At 41.1% G+C, this 22,189-nt stretch overlaps 3 protein-coding genes across 4 annotated transcripts; all 3 read right to left on the bottom strand.

Annotated features, from left to right (window-relative positions):
• Positions 1 to 287: 287 nt before the first annotated feature.
• On the bottom strand, positions 288 to 13,677 carry LOC135167487 (BTB/POZ domain-containing protein Tiwaz). Of its 2 annotated transcripts, none has more exons than XM_064130732.1 (5): positions 12,938 to 13,677; positions 6,367 to 6,453; positions 5,843 to 6,058; positions 1,661 to 1,866; positions 288 to 1,383 (listed from the first exon to the last, which is right to left on the bottom strand). In XM_064130732.1, exons 2-5 carry the CDS (start codon positions 6,393 to 6,395, stop codon positions 938 to 940), a joined length of 897 nt encoding a protein of 298 aa, XP_063986802.1. In that variant the 5' UTR covers positions 6,396 to 6,453; positions 12,938 to 13,677; the 3' UTR covers positions 288 to 937. The 2 variants fall into 2 exon arrangements, with proteins under 2 accessions (XP_063986802.1, XP_063986803.1); XM_064130733.1 differs by having other exon boundaries at positions 5,843 to 6,046; positions 12,938 to 13,674.
• Positions 13,678 to 18,259: 4,582 nt separating this feature from the next.
• On the bottom strand, positions 18,260 to 20,293 carry LOC135167462 (uncharacterized). The gene is made up of 3 exons (XM_064130682.1): positions 20,136 to 20,293; positions 19,053 to 19,163; positions 18,260 to 18,660 (listed from the first exon to the last, which is right to left on the bottom strand). Exons 1-3 carry the CDS (start codon positions 20,194 to 20,196, stop codon positions 18,536 to 18,538), a joined length of 297 nt encoding a protein of 98 aa, XP_063986752.1. The 5' UTR covers positions 20,197 to 20,293; the 3' UTR covers positions 18,260 to 18,535.
• A 541-nt stretch (positions 20,294 to 20,834) lies between these two features.
• Positions 20,835 to 21,875, bottom strand: LOC135167461 (uncharacterized). Its single transcript, XM_064130680.1, has 3 exons — positions 21,715 to 21,875; positions 21,211 to 21,318; positions 20,835 to 21,039 (listed from the first exon to the last, which is right to left on the bottom strand). The coding sequence occupies exons 1-3, from the start codon at positions 21,776 to 21,778 to the stop codon at positions 20,906 to 20,908; spliced, it is 306 nt and encodes a 101-aa protein (XP_063986750.1). The 5' UTR covers positions 21,779 to 21,875; the 3' UTR covers positions 20,835 to 20,905.
• Positions 21,876 to 22,189: the final 314 nt, after the last annotated feature.

The following is a 22,189-nucleotide window of genomic DNA, read 5'->3' as shown; positions in this document are numbered from 1 at the left end:
AGTGATAGGAAAAATATTCATTTGTGAGGCTTCATCGATCGAAAAAACCAGAATCCATTTGCATATTTCGATGGAAGTTATGAATTTTTAGACATCATTCACACATTTGTGGAATTTTTTTTTCCGATTTCTATGAATAATTTAATTTCAAATGATGTAAATGGATAACTTTTATCAACTTGTACAGAGGAAAAAGTACATAAATAAAATGGTTAAAATAAAAAAGTACTGAAAGGGCAGGAGTGCCCACCAAGGACTTGACCCTCACCAGATTAATTCACCAGCTGTTTTATATATTTCAATGAAAGTAATAAATTTTTATTCTCAATTCGTACCCAAGTACATCAATAATATACCTGTGAGCAGGTGATTGGCGCTGGTTCGGTACATACATTGAACTTGAATTTTTCTTTTAACTGATATTTACATTAATTAATTAATTATTGACGATTGTATAAATTACATTAGGTACACTCTTAAATAACGTGGAGAATGTGGACAGGCACACATTAACCCCAGTCAATCTCAAAATATTCTCACGTCCTCGCAGGACAATTTCTGTGATCCTGTGAAAAAGCGGTAGAATTGACCCCGCGAAATAATTGACGCAGAGGGTGAACTTCCTGGGGAACGTGCGCCGCCCTAGAAGTTTTTTCCGAAGCCTCTCAACTGCTTCATAAAAACCACGAAGTCGCAGGAACAAATTCCCCTCGAAATTATCAGATTCGCTTTTCATTTGAGAAACACGTCAACAATATTAGATAAAAAAATATATAAAAATAAATGATTGCATTGAATAAAATCCGAAGCATTTCAAGTCTTTCTACCGTTTTCCCACAGAATCCCATTGGTTTTATGAAACTCCTACGATTTTATGAAAGACATGAAACGCCAGCCTTTCGAGATCTAAATTTTAGTTCATTCACGATGTCATCTGTCAGGTGTTGTTCCCCTGGCGAACAAAAAGGTACTCCGAGAATTGCTGTCCCTCGACACCACCGCCGTTGCTGGCCACAACCCGAAAGCCAGCATTCAGGAGTCTCGTGATTGCCTGAACGGAATTTAATTTGCAGAAACCATTCAGGGGAAAACGTATGACGTGACGTGTGTCCTGGTGGTGCCAAGCAACTCCGGAGCGGGCGTCGATGACGGCCTGTGAGGTTTCCGGAAAAACTTCGTCCAGGAGTGATCTGCCACCTGACAGCATCACACGTTCACCGAGATCCGGACTCACGTGAAGTGCGACACATTCGTACGCCTCAGCTGACTTTTTATCATCCCGACACGTTGGACGACCTGTTTGACCTGAGGGTGGACTCGGGGGTGACATCACGCCGTTTTTCAAGCGGTCCTTCTTCATTTGTTCCAATTGTCTGCACATTGCTGTTGATTATATGAAATTTCAAAGTGGTAATTGCTTCAGCTTTTTCATTGCAAGATAAAATCTTGGAAAATTTGTTAAAAATTTTATTAATTTTCATAGATCTTGGAAAAGGTAGTATTTAAAACTCTGCACTACACTCGGCTCTGCCCTAATTACTGACGACCCAATTATCGAACAGTGGAAGTTTTTAATGGAAAAAAGTTGGCTGAAGTTGGAAATAAATATAAAATCAATTCCTGATCCCCGTTAGATCTGCGTAAAATATTTGCAACTTACGTCCGATATCGAAATATCGTGCCTCCTCCAGCAACAAATCAAGATCAGCAAAATTATCCGGAATGAGTAAACGTGAATTTCTCATGAAGTTGAGAATATGTCGAAACATTCCGCCATCCCGATCGATGAAGTAATGCTGCTTCAGGGAGTCCAGCATAATCGGAATATTGCCATTGAAGAGTTTAGCTAATCTCGATTCAGGGTACCTGCAAGCAAAATAACAAATTTTCTTTTTTTTTGCTCACTCCCCTTTCCTCCTCTTCCCCCTGCATTTTCATAGATGGCTTTAATGGAGTTTAACGATGGGTTTTGGCATAGCAGAACAGAACGAGTGTCTTTCTATGGGCCTCTGGGGTAGAGAAGTCAATTGGGTGGCAGGTGAGATGACCGTAGTATATATCGGCACCTGCTCACTCAAGAATATCCACCACACCTAGGGGGCACCATTCCCCCCCGAGGGGAACTTGAAGTCTGCAGCTGTTGTACCTTACGACAACGACCTTCTCGTTTTCTACCTTAATTAACGTTATACCCATTTTACCCGGGGGCTAGTATCATCGCGCTCTCAAAATAGGACACGCGCGCCCCTCAGCAACGCCCAGGGACATCATTTACGACGAAAAATGGAGGAAATTTCAGTTTATTATTATTTCAAAAGTTTTTTCAATCCTTGGGGGATTCTCTCTAATGATTTTTTTTAATGGAGTTGGATTTTTTTTATTACTTGTGTATAAAATTAATTCTTGTCTCCCGCAGAATGCAGAGATGAAAATAAATCAATTGCCGAAACTATTGAATATATTTGGGTCGAAAAATGTACGTCCTTTAATCATAAACGTAAACTCCCACAAAAATTTTTAATGAAAAAAAAAATATAATTTCTTCATTGGAACATTAATTTTGCCCTCAAACTAAAAAAACCCACCCAATTAATTAAATTCACAACAACTTGCTCAACCGCTTCTCTAAAAATTCCCTCCCACAAGGCGCTACCGAAAAAAAACTCCATTCTGTCTGATCATAAACACCCCGATCTACTTCACCGCAATTAACACCCATGACTGTGGAAAAAGCCTCTCACCTCACCTTCGCCACTCCCCCACATTCCTCACCTCCTCCAGTCGGCAATTACCCCAGAAAAACCATTTCTCTGAAATCAATACCAACAATTACCCATTTACGCATTTCCCAACATCCCCGTTACCCGCACTAACAGTCTATCGTCTGAAATGGGACACCTGGGCCGCCTCCAGTCGCAATTTTCCCCAAAAAAATCCCCCTTTCCTCCTCCGGACAAAAAATGATTATTATTCAGTCTGATCATAGAACGTGCACACCTACTTCCTGCTGGAAACGCGTGTCGGTCTCATGCGCGTCCATTTCCCCCTGATTACACCTGCCTCCCCCCTACCCCCCGCACGTCGGCCGACCGTAACTTTTAAAAACCACCGTAACTCGAAGATTTCCATTCAACCATTCGTATTGCCTACGGTGATGGTCTCGAAGGTACGTACACACGTGCTCTATCATTTTCGTGAAAGCTGGCGGAACGGATGTAAATCCCCCCGGCAACGGCAAAGAGAGAACGTCCGGTTTAATCATCAGTTCTAACGGAAATGAGAGATACTTTAATTCATTTTTTCAATTACTCCGTAGTCCTCTGGCCCTTTACAAACCGTACACAAATACTGAATTTTTTAATTTAGAAAGAGGAATAAATAAAAATATAATTACGCCGGTATATTTCCATCGCCAAAGAAGAAAAAAACAAAATATATATTTTTTAATTTGTGCGCGACAATTATCGTTTGCTCAATGTAAAATTTATTTTTCAATTCGTAAAAACAGTATGAAATTCGAACGTAAATGAAAAGTACTTCAATTTATTTTCGTTGTGTCCGCATCCTCTGCAGTTTTATTCACTACATACAAATGGCACTGCAATGAATATGCGAATAAAACCAATTTCATCGGATAATTAATTTTTCAACTCTCAAAGCTTGAAAAGTAGAAAAATCCATTTGCAGAAACTGTATTGATTACATATTCTCATCTGAATCGCCAATTACGTCGTTGTTAGTTCGGTTTTTCTCTGCAATTGTCCGTTTCATCAGACAGTCCAAAAAGATAAACAATTTTATCGATTACGAGCACACAATCAAATGAGGTATGAGGAATAATGTTCTTTAACACAAACAAATTTCTCATCATTGTGTTCCTCGTTATATTTTTTGTCGTAAAGCACTAAAAAAAAATTCTGAAAAATCTGGGAAAATATCAAATGCAGAGGTGAAGTACTTTAATTCATTTTTCTCCTTCCCTTCGCCCTTTATCCACTGCATACAAATACTGAAACAGTGAATATACGAAATAAACTGGAGAACTAAAAAGACTGAGGATATTCGCCCGGAGGATACCAAGGTCGCTTGTGCAGTACACGATATTTTGCATATAATAGTGGATAGAGGGAGGGAAAGGGGGAAGAGCGGGGTACGAGAGCGACGAGGCGAGTGTGCGTTATGGCACCAGGATAGATCATGGGAGCCAAAGGGAGATGGGATTCAGTGGGTGGGGAGAGGGTGTGAGAGGTGCGGGGGTGGTATACCCACCTATTCGCAGCCCCGGGCGTGTTCCCATACCTTTTCACCGTGATAACGTATAATAACGACGGGCCGCGATCAAGCCCAGGGCATTTCGACTTCGCGAGGATGTACCCCGGGGCACCTCCATGAGACTCGACCTTCAAGGACTCTAATATTTTTATTTCAGGATTTGATGAAGGGGACTGAGGTGAGGGTGTTGGGATGAAGGACTTTATCACGGGGGGATTTTAAGTCGTCGGAAAAAATACGCGGGGAAGTTTTCTTCGGTGAAAACAATTTTTCCTCGGTCTTTCATTCAATAAAAAGTGTGGGCATTCCGAATCCCTGCGCATGTTCACACGGATTACGATGCTCAGCAGATCCTCAAATAATTTGCAAATAAGAATGAGAATGTGAAAAAAAAGCCAGACAATCTTGAGAATAAAAAAACAACGAGAAAAACATCGATGAAAAGGGTCTAAGAGACAGAAACTTAACGAAAGGGAGAGAGAGAGGGAACGTGATTACCTCGGGGCATTTGTTGGGCCCAGTGTATAAAAGACCGAGGTTCGATCCCGGGTCAGATCCGTTCGAAGCTATGGGAAAATGCTAAACGATCGGCTCACATCACTCAGAAATCCGCTCTGCTTTCGTTTTAATACGTGCATATAAAGAAAATCGGCGGTCACCCCGTGGGGGTAAAATTACTGTATCAAGGTAACAAGACGTATAAAACGCTAATAACTTTATTGTGAAATCGCGAATTGTCGTGCTGTAATTTTTCCAACGGTTGCGCTTGAAATCGGCGCTCGTTGGGGCATAAATAAAATAAAATAAAAATAAAATGTAATAAAAATCAAATAAAAGTTTATATGTATAACGGAGGCTAATGAAGGCTCTCACGAGAAAGGGGACGGGCATCTCCCCGTGTACGTGGGTATGAGTGTTGGTGGGTTTGTATGCACTAGGTGAATTGGAAGTTGCAGAAATTTAGTACAGGATATCTCGCAATCGTTCTGCATCGTTGAGGCTCGAGTGTCTCTTATGTTAACTCAAATGTATGCGAGATGAAGTTGTGCAGTCGTTACTTTACGACTCCAATAGTTGCGAATGAATAATGAAATGAGAGTAACCAAACGGAGGGAGAAACAAATCGTGGAAATTAAAATTACATTAAATGGGAAAAGAGAAATTCTCCCAGAGGGGAAACAAAATGAGGAATTGCCATTTTTTCGTGGAGGACAGGAGGTGGAGTAATCGATTTGCTCGGATGATCGGGGGAAAAATTGTTATCATTTTGAGGCTATAAAGGGGAACGTTAAATGCTGATAAAAATTATAGCGACGAGTTGGACAACTTTACGGAGATGTAAGAGGGTCAATGGCTGGTAATGAGGGAGGAAGACGCAATCGAGCGCAGAGAGGAGGCAAGAGGCTCTCCATTTAGTGCTATTATTTATTTTTTAGCATTCACTCGGGATTTTTAAAAATAATCGGTGTGATGGTCAAAACAACAGGGGCTTATATTCCCTTTAAATATTTTTTTCAATAAATTTTTGAGTCTTTCATTTGTTCAACAAATTTCTAATTCATGGACTCACTTTGTTAAGGTCTCCAATGACGATGTGTAGATGGTCCCGCCGACGTCGATGTGAACAGGTGCTGTATATCGCGAGGCGGCAGCGACACAGGGGATTCCCGTCATTTTTTGATTGTAAGTTGGGGGTGGCTGCGTCGGGGGAGTCGGCGACGACGAATTGGACATCGTTGGTGATGTTGCTGGCGAATTGCTTGGCGACAGCAATCTGACAAAAATACTTTCGACATTATACGAATATTAGAATCAACACCTGATCAATCGCCCATAAATACGTTAATTAATTATCTCATTAGGATTTATTTTTCCGGCGCAGTCGTAAACTCGCTACTCCCATTATGAAAATCAATATTTATGAGTGACGTGATATTTTTATTCAATGAACAAATACTTTTCATGACTTCATTTCACCCCCTGGTAATTATCACATTGATTAGTGCCTTTAAGTCGAGAAAAAAAAAATCCCTTCGAATAAATGTAATGTATTAGATGAATTTAAATTAATTTAGGGTAATTGTAGATGTTTACCTCATTTTAATTTGAGCGCTGGGGAACATATTGCGTTGGACCGTCAGTTCGGCCTTTACCTCCTTCCCTTCAACCTCACATTTCCGCCTGGAAATGAAAAAAATCCGGTTTTCAACTGAAAAACACTAATTCATCGCAATGAATGAAGGAACAATAGTCCTTTATTCATCGCCTCCTTGAATATCAGCAATGGTGCTTCAGTAGGGCGACTGTGTAAAGCCTTCATACTCGTATTAATAAGGCAATTAACGGTGGAACAATATTTAACGTGCCAGGTAGCTGAGGCTCGAGGAAATCGTGCCGGCGCTGGTCGTGGGCTTGACCACTGGGGCTCAAATGGAGACGAGTTATACTCGATCTGACGTCTCTCGCTGATAAATCTGGGAGACCCACGCGGATTAAAACCGGTCGGCACGCGCGGCTCCGATGCATTTTGCCGAGCGGATAAATCGATGTCCACTTTAATCCTTTCCCTTCATTTATTCTCATCATTTCGATTTTTTACGCACATGAATTTTCGGAGGATTTCATTTTCTCTAGACTCGTCCAGGGCCTCTCGTAATTACAGTAGCACCTCGGCAAAGCCCTCTTCAGCGGGTTATTTATGTATTAATTAAAGAAATATAAGGTTGTAAAATAATTTTATTGCAACCAAAAATTTCATAGCTCCAGTGACATAAAGATAAAATAATTGGCAATGAATTTTTGTTTCGTCTCAATGGAATGGATTTTATATTTTCGTATTTGGTATTGATGGGACTTTCGGACTCGTTTCCGCGATGTTTTTTCTCCATAAAAATTATTTAATGCTGAAATTTTTCTTCACCTCCTTGTTCGGATTTAACGGTAAATTTGTCTGCATTATAAACCCGCATTTTATATTTTTTTAATCATTTCGGTTCGTGTTAACATCGACACAGGCTTTCAGCTCGAATATATGAAGACGTGGTATACCCAGCGGATTTACGATTTGAGCGACTTTTATTTACTGCCCTAAGTCGTGAATGGTGATGGAGAACGTTCGTCCGCCCACGAGGAACACGATCTCTCATGCAGCATGCAAGTATAAACCCCCATTGGCGTAACCACGACGACTGGATTTTCATCATCGTGAAAAAATAGGGAATTAAAAGTCCACCATTGAAAATCATTTCCACTTGGCCAACCGAAAAAAAAAAATAAATTATGAATTTTCTCCGTTAATTGGTGAAACAAAAATTTCAATGAAATGGTCGAATGAGTGCGATGACATTTCCAATACATTTGCCGGTTGAATAAATTAAAAACAAAGGATATTTATGGACCTATTGAATAAACATCATAAATTATTTTTCGCCATTAGCGAAATGCCCCCGAAAACAATAAACGCGGACGCGACTCACCGACGTCGACGAATCATAAACAATTATAATTGAGAATGAATAATAGATCATTCGAATGTACGAATGAATTAACCGGCTAATGAAAAAGGCAGAGGGAAGGAGAACTTGCAAATCATAAATTGTGGTGACTGGCAAATGATAATGACAACTTAAAAAATGACTCGAAAAATAATATACCAAAAAATCTAGTCACGTTTTTCGTTGCTAGTTTTCAAAAATATTATCCATCACTCAAATTTGTTCATATGCAGAGCAAAATCGTAAAACAATCGTAAACCTCCCAGTGCCCCCACCCACTGGGGTGCATTAAAAAAAAATTAATGCCAAAGCCCATCAAAAGCAGATCGAGACATTCGTAATGAAAAAGCCCGGGAAAAAAAATCATTACGAATGGGTCATCACCGGCGGAGCGACGGTTCCCAAATTTACATTTTAGGACGAACGAAAAAGTTGTGCCGGAGGGCAAACGGTGTCCTCTCGTCGTACCATCCAAACATACATATGTAGAATATTGCTGGCAACAGTGTGGAATGGTGAAATACAAGCCACCTCAAAAGAGGTGGATTATGTATCGGTCGTCATATATATTATACATAAAAAAAAGACAGTGGTGGGATGCCAAGTAAGACAAAGACAGAAAAGTGGTAGGGAATATCGCCTCGGAGTTGTCGTTGCCGGAGGCATTGCAAAAACGTTGAAGCGTTTCAACTCCTCTCTTATACCTGGACCTACTACGGTTGGTATCGCCCTCCGGGTCGAGCCCGTTGTTGCGGTCTTCGTGGTTACTCGCCCCTCCAGCTGTCTCTCTCTCGCTCTCGCGTTTTATTCACCTCTTATGCCACCCCCGACGGCTTTTCGCTGCATTTTGCGCTTTATATTTGTCCACGGGATAATAAGGATTCAAATAAATTGAAAGATGTTTTGGTAGTTGAATTTCATTTCAAGAAATTGGGGGAAGGGATTGAACGTGATTTTCAACTTTACCCCCGACTTTACGTAATTATGGACTTTGCGGATTTATTGACCCAACAATTTCCCGAATTTTCCCGTGGAAATCTTCATCGCAGACCGAAAAGTTCAAATCCAACTGTTCTCGTTGAATTCCAAAAAATTGCAGCAGTGGACGAGTGATATCGACTGCAGGAAAATACCATTCACTCGGTCTCTTGTTTCAATATCCCGGGGTATATATCATTAAGCAAATCCCCGGCATTCCACAGTGAAATTCGTAACGCGTGACCTATGCAGCGGTGCAGCGCAGGCTCAGCATCCACACGCTGCGAGGGTACGGTGACGGCTGCATGTACAAGAACGGAAAGCGTCGGTAAATCTCATTGGGTCCCTGGTGTAGTTGGTGCAAGCGTTGGCGATGTGTTTCGCTGTTCTGTTTATTACGGAACAGCTAAGGCCTCGAGAAATATACGCCGAAGTAACGAGACGAGTGGTTCCACTCGCAGCGACCTACGTGTCCCTTCCTCGGCGTTGAGATTTTTTTTTTCCATTCATTTATCATTTTTCCCCTTTTCTTTTTGACTCAGTCGACATGAGACACACGGAGGCACTCCCGACACGCGCCAATGCATGTCTTGCTCCATTTCATCCTCGCCTAGTACAAGTCCACTTACTCACCTACTTAACCACGCAGACGGAAACTATGACCGAGAGACTTTAGAGGCGTTTGTGTTTTGCATCGGTGAGGATTTATTTTATTTCATGATTTATTTGTTCGATTTGCACAGCCACTGAGTTCGGTTTAGTAGTTGTGGAAAGTTTAGAATGGCACTTCGTTCGGAAATTGGGATTTTAATTAGGGGGAGGTATTTTAATTAGTGGTGAGGTGAGGAGGGGATTGGTGCAGTGGATTTTATGGATTTTGATTTAATTTCAGATGATATTATTTATGGGGTAGATTGTCAAGAGACTTGGGTGACGTCCATAATTTCTTGATTGTTTAACCATTTTTTTTGGGGGGGAAATTTGAAACGACTCGAGCGCTCACTTGAATTTCACAGTTATATAAGGTAATGGGTTGTTTGTGTTATAAAAGTTATGATTGTAATTATCTGGCAGGAGTTAAGTGACTCTTGAGTCGTAGAGTATTTAATGTGGTACACAATGATCGTTAGCCCATTAACAATTTTTTAATTTTCATCGTTTTCTTTTCGAAATTCTGTCAAAATCAGATGGGAAATCCTGATTTTGGGGTCGAAAATATCAGAATAGGGTTGGGATAACTCTTCCTGTTTTTATTTTATTTAATTATCATTAATTTGTTCAACAATTTCAATCAGTCAGTCCATTTTCACTCTTATGTAAAACACAGTATGTTTTTCTAATTATAAAAATTATGATTGTAATTCCCCAATCATCGACTCAATTTTACAGTTGTATAACCTATCGTTTATGATTCTGACTATGAAAGTTATGATTGTAATTATGAGGAGGTATTTTAATTACTGATAAGTAGTAAAAAATTTAATATGCGAACATCAACAGAATCTCCCGAAAATTCAATCATTATTTGCATTTCAATTGCATCCAACAATGAAATCCACTCAACAGTTACGTAAAGTTCAGTATGTCACTTCAATTATTAAAATTCCAATGTTAATGATGTCAAGGTATTTTAATTACCTCCGAGTATTTGAACGCTCATTAGTTTGTAGATATCAAAGGGTGCGAAAAATTCTTGTCTAGAATGAACGAACACGGGAAGTCGCTCCTATAAATATCGTACTCCATGTGATCATTAATTAAACCACCGAATACCGGAAATTCTGAATTTTCAATTGCAAAATTGATCAGTCGATGAAAAATGTCGTTTTTTCACCGAAAATTGTGCAACAAATTGCCCAAAAAATCATTTTTATAAATTTCTCCCCTTCTCCTCCTCACTAACAGTTCTAAAGTTCCTCCCCCTCGAAAAATACCCGCAATTGAATCGTCATTGGGACAAACATCAATTAAACGAAGCATTGTCCCGCAATAATCGACCAAAGAATACCCACCGCACCCGAAATAAAATATTTGTCGAAAAATATATGAAAAAAAGCTGTGGGGCATGTTTCATGAATAATTTCGATTCACCAGAGACTCGAGAGTGCCAGAGGCAAATCCGTCTCTGCCCCAGGGTATCTGTTCTAATTACGGCAACTGAGCGCACTAGCACTGGAGCTCGTCCGTGCCCCGGGCGAGATAACCTGGGGGGCTTCAACAGTGCGACGTAACCCACCACCACCCCTCTCTATACCCTTACATCTCGTACTTCGTTTCTTTCCATCTGCCCTTGGTTCAACAAAGTCTCCCACCTCCCCTCCTCCCCATCACCCCCTTTACCTCTAGGCCACGGAGCAAGGAATAAAGTTCCCTCCCCCCCTACCCCCTTTATTCAGTCTTTGCTTGACGTCCTAGCGATTTTTTTAAACCTCGACCCCTTCTTTTTTTATTCCTTTGCTCTTGTGAATTTGAAGAACTTCTTACAGTCATGGAAAAAATATGAAAAATAAGGGAATATGGTGGGGAGCCCTGGGGAGCTAGCCACCTCCCCCCCGAGTCAGGTTTCTCGTTTTCAGAGGTAGTCTGTATTTCCCTCGTGGTAGAGGAAATGAATTCCCGAGGTCGGTTTACTTCTCAGTTTAATTAATTTCACTTTTTTGGCGGCTCCAGGGGTGTTTTATAGAGTTTATGGATTTTTCGTCTTTGTGGGATTTTTAAATATCCTCTTGTTTGAGAAAAATAGGGAGTATATTTTTTGGGGGTGATTTTGACAAGGACATGCACCACCTAAACTCAATCTTCGATAGGTCAGTTCGTGGCTGGGGAAATCGAAAAGTTAAGGCGCTTAACTGCTAGTGAATTAATTATTGAAGCTGGATATGGTGATTAATTATTGGAGACGAAAGGTGATCGTCCACGAGGATTGTTCATCTCAAGTAATTTGTTTACTTTTTTTATTGTTGGGTTTCGACGTCTTCATATTGATGAAGCTGAGGGGATTCGGAAGGGGCAATGAATGCCGGTCTTTTCTCCGCTCATGAATAAATTTTAGCTGAGGATCCAGAGAATAGGTCCACTAATTATAGCAATTGGCAACGCGCGTTCTGCCTTGGGCTAAGTCTCGAGGCGATTGTCGAACACTCCCCACCACATAACCACCGAAATGATCCCGTGGATTCCGGATGCTGAAGACGAAAAATTTCGTAAATACACGCGGTGAAATATGAGGAAAAAACATATTCTTGAATTTATTATTTTTGTGAAAGTTCGGGATTTTTATTGGACAGCGCACGTTAAATCGATCGATCGGGGTTTATCGTCGGGATCTCTTTGAGGGAGACCAGAGATGGGTAAGAAGTGTCATCAATTTTGCGAGTAATTTGCATGATCGCCGACGAGAATTATATTCGTGGATGTGAGGAATATGAAAGTGCATTTTTTACTGCAGCGGGACGACCAATTGATTATCCGAAATTTTGACTTAAATCCATTACCACTTGTCATGGGTTTTTGAATATTTTGCAAATGCAAAGTCTCTAAAGTTATGATTATATTTTATATCTGTCACCGAATCCTCAATTTACCGATTTGTCTTCAATCCACTGAATATATTGGTTTCGTTCCACATTCTCTGAGGGGAGGTTTTTGTCAAGATTTTTCATGACAGTTTCTCAAGAAAACCCCGGAAAATAATGAAGGGATTAAATGAGAGCTGCAGAAGTACCAGGTTGGCCGGCAGACCCCGACCTTTCCGAGATAAATCTCTACTTAAACGAAGCAACATCAGCAATTTCGCGTCTCTAATTACCCCATCCATAATTTGTATCCCAGTCCTGAGTTCACAGGGTCATCCCCTAGTAGCCCACTCGCAACTCATTCAATCTCTCCCTCTTCCTCTCCGCCCACCCTTTCCCTGTGAAAGTTACACCACCGCGGAAGAAAGCCCAACAGCATGAAAATGATTTATCGATTCTTCGGTTTATTAATTACCGCACGCCTTTCCAATACGTGACTCACAACTTCACCGATAATATCCTGATTATTTTCCCGGGTAATAGCGCCATTTGTCACTATTCGCGATCAATTGAGCCATTGGCCGAGTTATTTACAGCTTTAATCAAAATATTTTACATCCACTTATCCGATAATATCAATTTTAAATTATCAATTCATTATTCTATCAATTTTCTCACCTTTTCTGACAAGCGGACTCCAGGTTGATGGATTTATTTTCCTCCAGGTTGACGAAAATCCGTCGTTTAAGCGTCACTTTGACGATTAAATCACCCCCCCTCAAACCACTGAATTCTTCACCCCACTGTATCTCAAATAATCAGCTTTCACTGCTTTCAACCACGTGGGATGTGCGGGCACGTGGCGTTAGTTGATGAGAAACGCGCAGTTCGACGGTCTCTCTGTTACTGAAGGCGCATTTGCTGGGATCTCTGAGCACGCGCACACGACCCGTTCATCCCCTCTTCCCCTCCCCCAGTTGGCACCTATCGTTTGTGGTAGAATGATGGAAAAAAAGGATTTATGCGACTCGCGCCTCAAACACCAGGAAGCGCGAGGAGAAGGGCACAGGGCGCCTGCGAGAGATTGCCCTGGCGCTTGTCAGAGCATCAAATTTCACGATTCATTATGGATTATTACCTCTACATCTGTCCGATTTATTCTTTCTCGTTACGGAGGATAAACTTCATGGATTCAGGTTTGAAATCATTCGCCAATTTTTTATTTCGAATGCGTGACGGATTGAGGGGTGAGAAAGTGGGACTACACTCACCCAGTTAATTATTATTATAAAATTAGAGTAATTGTGAGGTCCTTGAAGCAAAATTTATCCCGGAATTTTAAAATTACCACATCATATTAATTCGTCGCTGACCATCGGCTCATTTTCTACCTCATCATACCCCAATCCACAAGCAAATATGACCCCATAATTTTTAAACACCCTTACACTCGTCACCCTCCATCCCTCCATCCCTCCCGCTCCACCCCTCTACCACCAGCAATAAACCGTTTAATTCGATCCCCTCGAATCCCAAAATTCGCTTCACCAATTAGCCGAGGACTGCGATAAACGCCAGGACGACTGCCACATCGTAAAATATACAACCAAACCCGAGTGCGGGTACTGGTAGATATGCCATTGGCCATCGGGAATAATGGAGCACCGAGGTACTGATCGGAGTGAGAGGCCCCCACCGAGGGCCAGTTCGAAGTAAACACGAGGAAGAGGAAAATATCGTACATACACTGTCGTATTGAGCGTCGTAGCCGGAGGGTCCAACGGCCACGGCCGACAACATCGTTTCAGGAGTGCTCCAGGCACTTCCAAACCCAGCACCAACGCAACCTGATGCACGGCACACGTAAGAGCCAGCGGGAAAATTTGTCAGAGGCCATCACAAACGAAAATTAGTGAATTACCCATTTAAATGTCGATTTATTTCCCGGAATTATCGACACTACAGCGTTGGAAATTCACTCGGTGACTCGGGGCTGTGCAGCCACCGGGGAAGGGGAAAAGGTCGATAAACGTCAGACATTGGACTCAAAACAGCATTTTTTAACGTTTTTTTATTCTATTCGGCGTCCTTCGTTGCAAGGGGATGTGTATGATTACGAAGGATACATTAAAGGTCCTTTTTAATGTTAATGACTACCAGTTGATTAATATAGTGTAATTGAAAGGGTCTTCGAATAATTAAAATTCATTAACGCAGCGCAGGGAGAAGCGCTGAATTCTATTATTATTTGAAAGTTCTTTATTTTTTTTCGGACAGAAAGTTTTTGTTAGTATTTTTTTCAATAATTATGTTTTCAAAAGTGCACATGTTCAGTGAATTAAAATTCATTGCGCCTGCACAGAGGACAAGGGGTGAATTTTTTTATTATTCGCAATTTAAATATTATTTTTCATTCCTGATAAGTCGGACGTCTTTTGCCGCGGCATAATGGCGGTCACAGGGGGGGCCCTCGGGGGGGTGGTCTCTTCGAAAAATAATGCCATGTTTTTGTATCATACGATGTACCAGAGAAGGCGGCTTGTACACTCGGTGGAAGAGAGCCGGAGGGCGCCCTGTGGCCCAGGATGTAACGAGGAGAGTCCGAGGCTGAGTCGCCCTCGGCTTCACATATTTTAGGGCGAGCACCTTCTGCACTATCTCTCTTGGTTATCCCCTTTCCACTTTGGTTTTTACTCCCGCCACTTCGGTTTCGTCCTCTCGACGAAAGCGTGTCTTTGAAGCGGGTCGCATCCGGCCAGGGGCGATGTGGCTTCCTCGCGGGGCTTTTTTTTTTTATTCTCGGGGTGCTTTCTGCAACATCGACGTACTGCTGATAAAAAAGAAAAATTGATACGGTTCGTCATGGTTTTTTTCGCGGAAAATTGGGATGGGTCAGCTCCCAATAGTGAATTATTTTTTTACCTGGAACTTGGACATTATTTTCATTCTCATTTTCACCGATTAAATCGACGATATCGCGAGCTTTTTCTCGGTAAAATAGTTAATTTATTAATTGATTAATGATAAATAATGTTCTCTAGGGCTGACACCAATATTTACCCTTCGCAAAAATTCTAAAAATAATTTTCAATAAAGGTTACGCTCCAGCGGCCGTATTTTTCATTCACAAAAAAAAAAAATTGAAAATACATCGAAGACGTCAGATAAATTCTCACCGCCTCCACATCGCTATATTTCAAAGCCTCTCGAATTCACGAAACAATATTTCCCCCCGAACTATCGACGTATAGAAATCATCGCTGACATTTGGGAGAAAAGTCGTGGAGCCCCTGGGCTGTCCCTACATAATCCAAGTCTCAACATTTTTCTATACTTCTCCACTCCATCCCCTCGGGCCATTAAAATATATCCCCCACCCCCCTTGATTTACCCACGCGCCATCCGATCAGCCGGAGAATACCCTATCATCCTAACTATCGAACTCCCCGCGAGTCCGTGCTCGCTCTGGGCCATCTATCCTTTTCCCTCTCCCTTTCCTATTTTCACGATGCAGTCTTGCAAATAATTCCGATTAGATCGCCGACAAAATGCCCCTCTACATACATATGATTTTTAGCAACAATTTTTAACTTTTTCCCGATTTTTCCCCCGGTGATATCATTTCACTCCCTGGATACAGCCGACGGAGCGGAGGAGAGAGAGAAGGAACGACAGAGTGACGAGCGGTGGGGAGTGAGGAAGGGCAGGGGAGGGTATTCTGCCTTGAGGAATAAATCCTAGATCATAACTAATGAGAACGGAAATTCTCGATTCATGAATACCCATAATTTCCCCATGATTTTTTTTCCAATGCGAATAAGAGCGGCTAAAGTTGTTTAAAAATTATTTAGTTACCTCCAGGCCCTGCTGAAGGATATTCCATATTTTTTTCCATTCACATAATGCATAATATCCCTTTCACCCTCGATATTAGACTCGCAATGTATACAAACGGACCTAGGTATCGGAATCCAGCGATATCTGCTGTTTCTCGAGTGTATGTTTAACCTTTTCTCACTGCAAGCGAGGAGGCAAAGGAGACGAAGGTGGCTGTGGCGAGGGTGGGTAAGGAGGAGGGGGGGAGAAGGGGGTTATATTTACGAAGGTACAGTGAGAGCGATCACCCACGCAAGCGAATGTAAATTACCGGAGGCTGTGAATCATTTTGAGAGACCGGGCCGTGGCCGGAGAATTCGCCCCGGAGGTTACTTCATGTTTGGTGCCTTATGTAAGAATAAAAGTTGAGTGTTACGAGTGCTGCAGTGAGTTTTGCATCTAGAGAGGGGTGGATTTCACATGAGAGAGACCAGCGGAGAGGAGATGGCCGTGGGATGCACCTCAGGGTGTAAACACCCACCTCGTCGTGGATATGCAGCCTTGCGGTACCGACAATGATGCTTATTATGTATTTCAAGGCTTGAGAGAGAATTTGCATTTGAAATAATTTGTTTTTTCATTTTTTTCGGATGAATCACATGATTTTATTCATTGTGTGTTACTATCACACGTTTCATTTCACTCTTTCATTGGTATTCATTTTTTTAAATGGGTTTTTACTGTAGAAAATTGCGAATTGCAAAAGTCAAAGGGAGAAAGATATTTATATTACGATAAATTTTGAGTTTTTTTAAAAACAAGTTTTCCCCGGATTTTTTGCTTGGGGTTTGGATTTATTTATTGAAAAGGTTAAAAACATTGTGGGGAATATTTTCATCCAATTTTTAACTCAATACCTCCACACAATTGTCCTCCGGCGACTCGTGAAGATCGTGCGGTGAAGTGAGATAGGCCGAGAGAAGCTCGACTCTCCGGGCCCCCCTAACGGTGGTGGTGGCTTGCGGGGGCGGTTGTGATGCTCCAGCAGTCGCATGCGGGAGGCATTACCCGCACTGATATCACTCTCCCCCAGTCCCCTGTCCCCCTCCCACCCACCAGAGGTGGGATATGAAGTCTCGAGGTTTATATCTCTAAGATCCCTCTCCTCTCTGCTAACGTTTCCCTCGTCTTTCCTTGCAATTACGGAATTGCCCGCCGGGATAAACCTCACATTCATTTCAGAAGAAAAAACCAACAGAAATGTGTTCATACAAAATTCCCTCATCTTTTCCACACGACATGTTCCGCATTTTCTTTGTAAAATCAGGAAAAAAAATTGTCCAACTCGAGCTTTTTCAACATCGAATTAAAAAAAAAAATCTGTTCACAGTTTTTGCAATAAATTTAAGCGACTGAACCGATTTTTTCCAATAAAATTCTTTTTTACAATTAAATTTTTTATAAATTTCTCTGCGCGTAATTAACCGTTTTATTTTCCGAAAATTCATTTTGGGATCGAATGTTGGTCGGAAGACTGAGTGTACAGTTGCGTTCATTAATATTTCATTTGGTGCTTATCGTTTTCCAGCCGACGCTGTAGCCCACGACGGCGTCCCCTCGAGGGCATCGTTATGGCTCTGTGCGCGTCGTAGAGGGCCTTGGTCGACCGTATCACCGGCGGCCACCAGGCCTGCATTGTCTCATTTCAGCCGGCGGCTAAATCCCTTCTCGTCCCTCACCTATCCACCACTTCGCATCTGGATGGGCCCGAAGCTATGCCACAACCCCCAGAGCCGTGCGCGCGCGCTATCTCCCGACCGTTTCCGTACCCGCAGCGACCAAGCTCGTCCCCGCCGGAGGCCATCCTCATCCTCTACCTCGCCTCTTTCGTTCAACGGCATCCTTCCAAGCGCGGCATGATTCCCGCCTCGCCGGAGGCGACCGAAATGGCTCTACCTCGCGTCTGCCTGCATTGCCCGGGGCACATCAGTATCCCCTGTCTCTCCCTCGTCCCGTCCACCTTTTGCTCTTCTTCGCTATCGTTCTACGTTTCGTCTTTAGTTTCCTCTTTACTTTCCAGGGGTGGGGGTACAACACTTGAAATTTTTGATCTTCAGGAGATTTTTTCCAGGCTTCGTTGACATTCGAAAAATCCAGGGAGTTTCACGAAAAAATCGTCATTAATTAGTTGAAAAAGAAATTAAATTTATTTCTACTTAACATTCATCAGTAACATTAAGGTAAACGAGTCGCCGAATGTTCAATTATGATACGAAATTAATTATCTCTTCGCGAACAAATAAATACGAACATGAATGTTGTCTAACCACAGATGGAATTGACTACTCAATCGCTCTAGTGGAACTGGAAATGTCGGCTCAATAATTTATTGTATTGAATTGTTTGATTTAATTGTTTCAGTTTATTCTTCATAAATTATAGTCTTTCATTGCCTCGTAATTAAACCAAAACGCAGCACACTTGATCGCCCGGGCAGTCCACAGTTTCTCTCTGCAGCACTGCAGCACAGCTGCCCATACACGTGCCACCGTGATGCCTGCAGTGCGTTCGAAACTCGGAGCGAACTGTAAAATGGCAAAACCATCAAACGCCAAAAACGATCAAAAAATTCTTTGATTTCGTCAAACATGGAAAAATTACATTTTCGGGGAGTGGATACGGTGACGACGTGGTCAGCCGAGTTGAGTCAACAACTGTTAATTTCATTTTCGGAGTATAGCCCGTAATTAAAGGGTGATAGCAATTTTTTTGCAAGGCACTGTTTGTGGAGGGAAAAAGATCTATAGAAAGATTTCAATAAAAATTTAATTGGTTTCTCCAGTCTAAGAAAGTGCTCCGACAATTACGAACAAAGTGCAGATGACGTGAATCAGCTAATCACTTCGTGACAGGATTGATGGTGTTGGATGACAGGATAAAGTTGTTGATTTTATTTGGAGTTCATATTGTTGCTCACCTACGCTACAACAGTTAGTCCCCTGTTGGTGACACTCCACAAGGCCCTTCACAGGCTCTTCGCACTTGTCAGGGATCAGGCAGTTCTCCTCTGGACACAGTTCCATGGCACCTGCAGCACAGAAAGAAACAGAAAAAATTTTTTGTTATCCATTAATTTACAAAAAATTGTAATATAAAATATAAAGATAAAAATTCATCTAAAAAGAAAATTCAACGTTGGCTTTATCTTTGTTTTCTGGAGTTGCAGAATTTTCAAATTTCCAGTTGGATTTTTGTAGGTCTCTGTACGTTTATTTGGTTAGCATACTCGTTTTCGTTCTAATTCATCTACGGCTCAGTATAAAGACAACCCAAAGAAGAATAGATTAGTCTTTTTATTACGGAATGGAAAAAGAGAAGAATTTAAATTCTCAAGGCTGGTTTAATCGAGAACATAGGGCCTCAGTCAAGCTGTCAAAGCTAACGCCAGGTCCTTCACTTTCGTTAGCTTTCGTTGAAGATCAAAGGCTCCAGAGGAAGTGTGTTTCCTCCCAGAGACCTCTCAATTTAAATTCCCTCCGTTTCCATAGAAAAAATATTCTCCCAAGTCATTTACATGAAACTCATTTTTTTTCGAATTTAAGATAACAAATTATTTTCAGGAACGTCGAGGGGAATAAAAATAAATTTCTCCGGGGCGAAATTTGATTGTAAATTACTGGAAAAAATCCATTTCATCAAATTATCAATTCACCTGATAGTTGAGGTACATGTTTTCCATAAATGTTATTTATAATTCCCTCAGTTGTTGAGAATAATTCCAAGTACCCGCAATACACAATGTGTTCGATAATAAATAATGAAATGCGGGCTTCTAGCATACGAGGCATAACCCAAACGCGAATTATAACTTTCGGAATTCGATTTTTCCCGAGTTGAATTAAAAAGCCTGCGGTAAATTGTTTTTTCCAAATTTTTAGTCTCTAATTTCCCCGATATCCCACCCAAAAATAGAAATTCGGTGAAATAGCCCAAACAATTAATTAACAAATAATTACTTATTAACTCCAAAGGCAAAATTAAATGCTCATCAGTGGCTCACCAATTGACTGAATCACAGTGATTATCAAGACAAATGTCGCGCAAGCAATCGACCCCTTCATTCTGATTCCTCTTCTTGTCCTTCAGTTCTTGTCGTGTCAACAGCTGTCGTTTCAATGGCCTCACACAAAGCATCGGCACAAAAACGCAGGCGCAAGTGACGTGTTGACTTATATATACGACGTGTAACCGTATCATCGGGGAACTCCAGGTTATTTACGCGCTTGAAACGATGATGATGACACACTGACAGAAGCCAACCGCTTCATTCATTATTTCTGAGGACAAATCGCTTGCCATAATGCTGATGCGCACGTGAAAAGAATGCGATTGAGCGTTCCTCTTCATTCTTGTGTTTTAATGAATGAGTGTATAATGAGTGCAGATGTTTATGCAGTTGCATTATGTTAACTACTGCTGGACTGAATAAAACGTAATTTTGAACTCTAAACTTCTTTTTAATTAATTTTTGTTTTCAATGAAATCGTAATTTTGTTTTTCTGAAACTTCATTCCTCGTCGACTTAATTTCTAATATTTGGAGTTGAAAATTGGGACGTCAATTCTCCCATTGTCGTAACATGTGTACAAGGACAAATGGAAAATGTGGACTTCCTTATCTAGACCCGATATTTATGATTCACAATGCAAATGTTGTTCAAGGAAAATTAAATGACCGCTATTAAATAAAGCAAGAACTATTTGCACTTGATAATCAATTGTATTTGGTAAATTACATAAATTAATTACTTAACAATTTTAGTTATAATTTTTAGTTAACTAGAATACAACAAACTTCATTGGAGCCGCAGTCCTGAGCTTCACGGGCAATGAGACGTTTATTGCATCTGTGAGTCACACATTCACCACCAAATTGCCTACATTTGGTTCTATATTCATCGCGAACTGTGAAAGTAAAAAATAATAGTAATTAATAATAATAAATGAATAATTTGTTGGTGGTAGTTAGCAATTATGACTGGATGTTGGACTCCAAGTTGCAGATTGCTGCGAACCGCCTCATGATTCCCTGTTCCTACTACTCATTTCTCATAGAATTCTCCAGGAAATATTTACCTTCTCTACAGCAACTATGTCCTGGAGTTGGACAATATCCGGCCCGTGCGAAGCTCTCACATTGGTTCCGAGGTAGACAGAGATGCTTTGCGCACCTCTCCTCAGCGACTATATCCAGGTACAAACAATAAAATAATAATAAATTAAAACACCATTTTTTTGCAATTTTCCAAAGTTTGAGAAAATAATTTTCCTCGAGAAAATTTCTCTTAATTTTATTTATTGTGACTCAGTATTTACTTAATTTTGGATCAGGTCTACGTCAGACACGCGGCACCCATTTAATTATTTTTTATCGTATTAATAATTAATCAATTAATACAACTATCTCTATCTCTAAAAAAATTGAGAGTTATCGCGAGTGTTGGAAATCTATCATCAAATTTCAGTGATAGAAACTACCATTGATGAGACTCAACCCGCCAGGTTTTAAGATCCAAAAAAAAAAAAAAATTTGGGTGAAAATCAAAAGTGATGTCTTTTAATAAATAATGTGAGACTCACCAGTCGAATGTAACATTGCGACGAGTGTCAGAGCAGCCGCGAAACAGAAAAGTGAGCTCTTCATTGTGCTTTTCTCCTGGTCGTATCGCACCGTCGGAGGTAGCAGTCTGTGTATCACTGCTCTAGCACTCACTACCAAGCATTTATACAAAAAACGGCGACGCGCGTCTCCAGCGAAAATGTGTTGACTCTGATGTACGAGATGGGGACGTCCCCCCTCAAAACGTAATGTAACACTTGGGGACTTAAATGTGTTTACGTACAAGTGAAACGATCATCGTGACAGAGATGGGGGATATCAACCGCTATCTGAGATCATGGGAACTGCCGTAATGTTAATTCTGGCAATTTTAGTGGATAAAATGATATTTCAAATTATTGGGAAGTCATTAGACGCGGAAGCAAATGATTAGGCAATCATTTGTTTGATGTGCGTCAAATTATTGGTATTTATTTTTCTCAGTAATTCTGCTTA

Source organism: Diachasmimorpha longicaudata, chromosome 11, assembly GCF_034640455.1.
Source record: "Diachasmimorpha longicaudata isolate KC_UGA_2023 chromosome 11, iyDiaLong2, whole genome shotgun sequence".
NCBI classification, from domain to species: Eukaryota; Metazoa; Arthropoda; class Insecta; order Hymenoptera; family Braconidae; genus Diachasmimorpha; species Diachasmimorpha longicaudata.
This window is presented reverse-complemented; position numbering and strand designations above follow the sequence as displayed.

Bases quoted from the DNA above. Each gene is read 5' to 3' on its own strand.
- LOC135167461 (XM_064130680.1), bottom strand. From the start codon at position 21,778: ATGAAGAGCTCACTTTTCTGTTTCGCGGCTGCTCTGACACTCGTCGCA. The intron at 21,319-21,714 runs GTGAGTCTCACA...ACCTGGATATAG, and splicing joins CGCAATGTTACATTCGACTG to TCGCTGAGGAGAGGTGCGCA. The intron at 21,040-21,210 runs GTAAATATTTCC...TTACTTTCACAG, and splicing joins ACATAGTTGCTGTAGAGAAG to TTCGCGATGAATATAGAACC.
- LOC135167487 (XM_064130732.1), bottom strand. From the start codon at position 6,395: ATGTTCCCCAGCGCTCAAATTAAAATGAG. The intron at 1,867-5,842 runs GTGAGTCCATGA...TTTTGCTTGCAG, and splicing joins TCATTGGAGACCTTAACAAA to GTACCCTGAATCGAGATTAG. The intron at 1,384-1,660 runs GTAAGTTGCAAA...TATAATCAACAG, and splicing joins ACGATATTTCGATATCGGAC to CAATGTGCAGACAATTGGAA.
- LOC135167462 (XM_064130682.1), bottom strand. From the start codon at position 20,196: ATGAAGGGGTCGATTGCTTGCGCGACATTTGTCTTGATAATCACTGTG. The intron at 19,164-20,135 runs GTGAGCCACTGA...TCTGTGCTGCAG, and splicing joins CACTGTGATTCAGTCAATTG to GTGCCATGGAACTGTGTCCA. The intron at 18,661-19,052 runs GTGAGCAACAAT...GCCATTTTACAG, and splicing joins GACTAACTGTTGTAGCGTAG to TTCGCTCCGAGTTTCGAACG.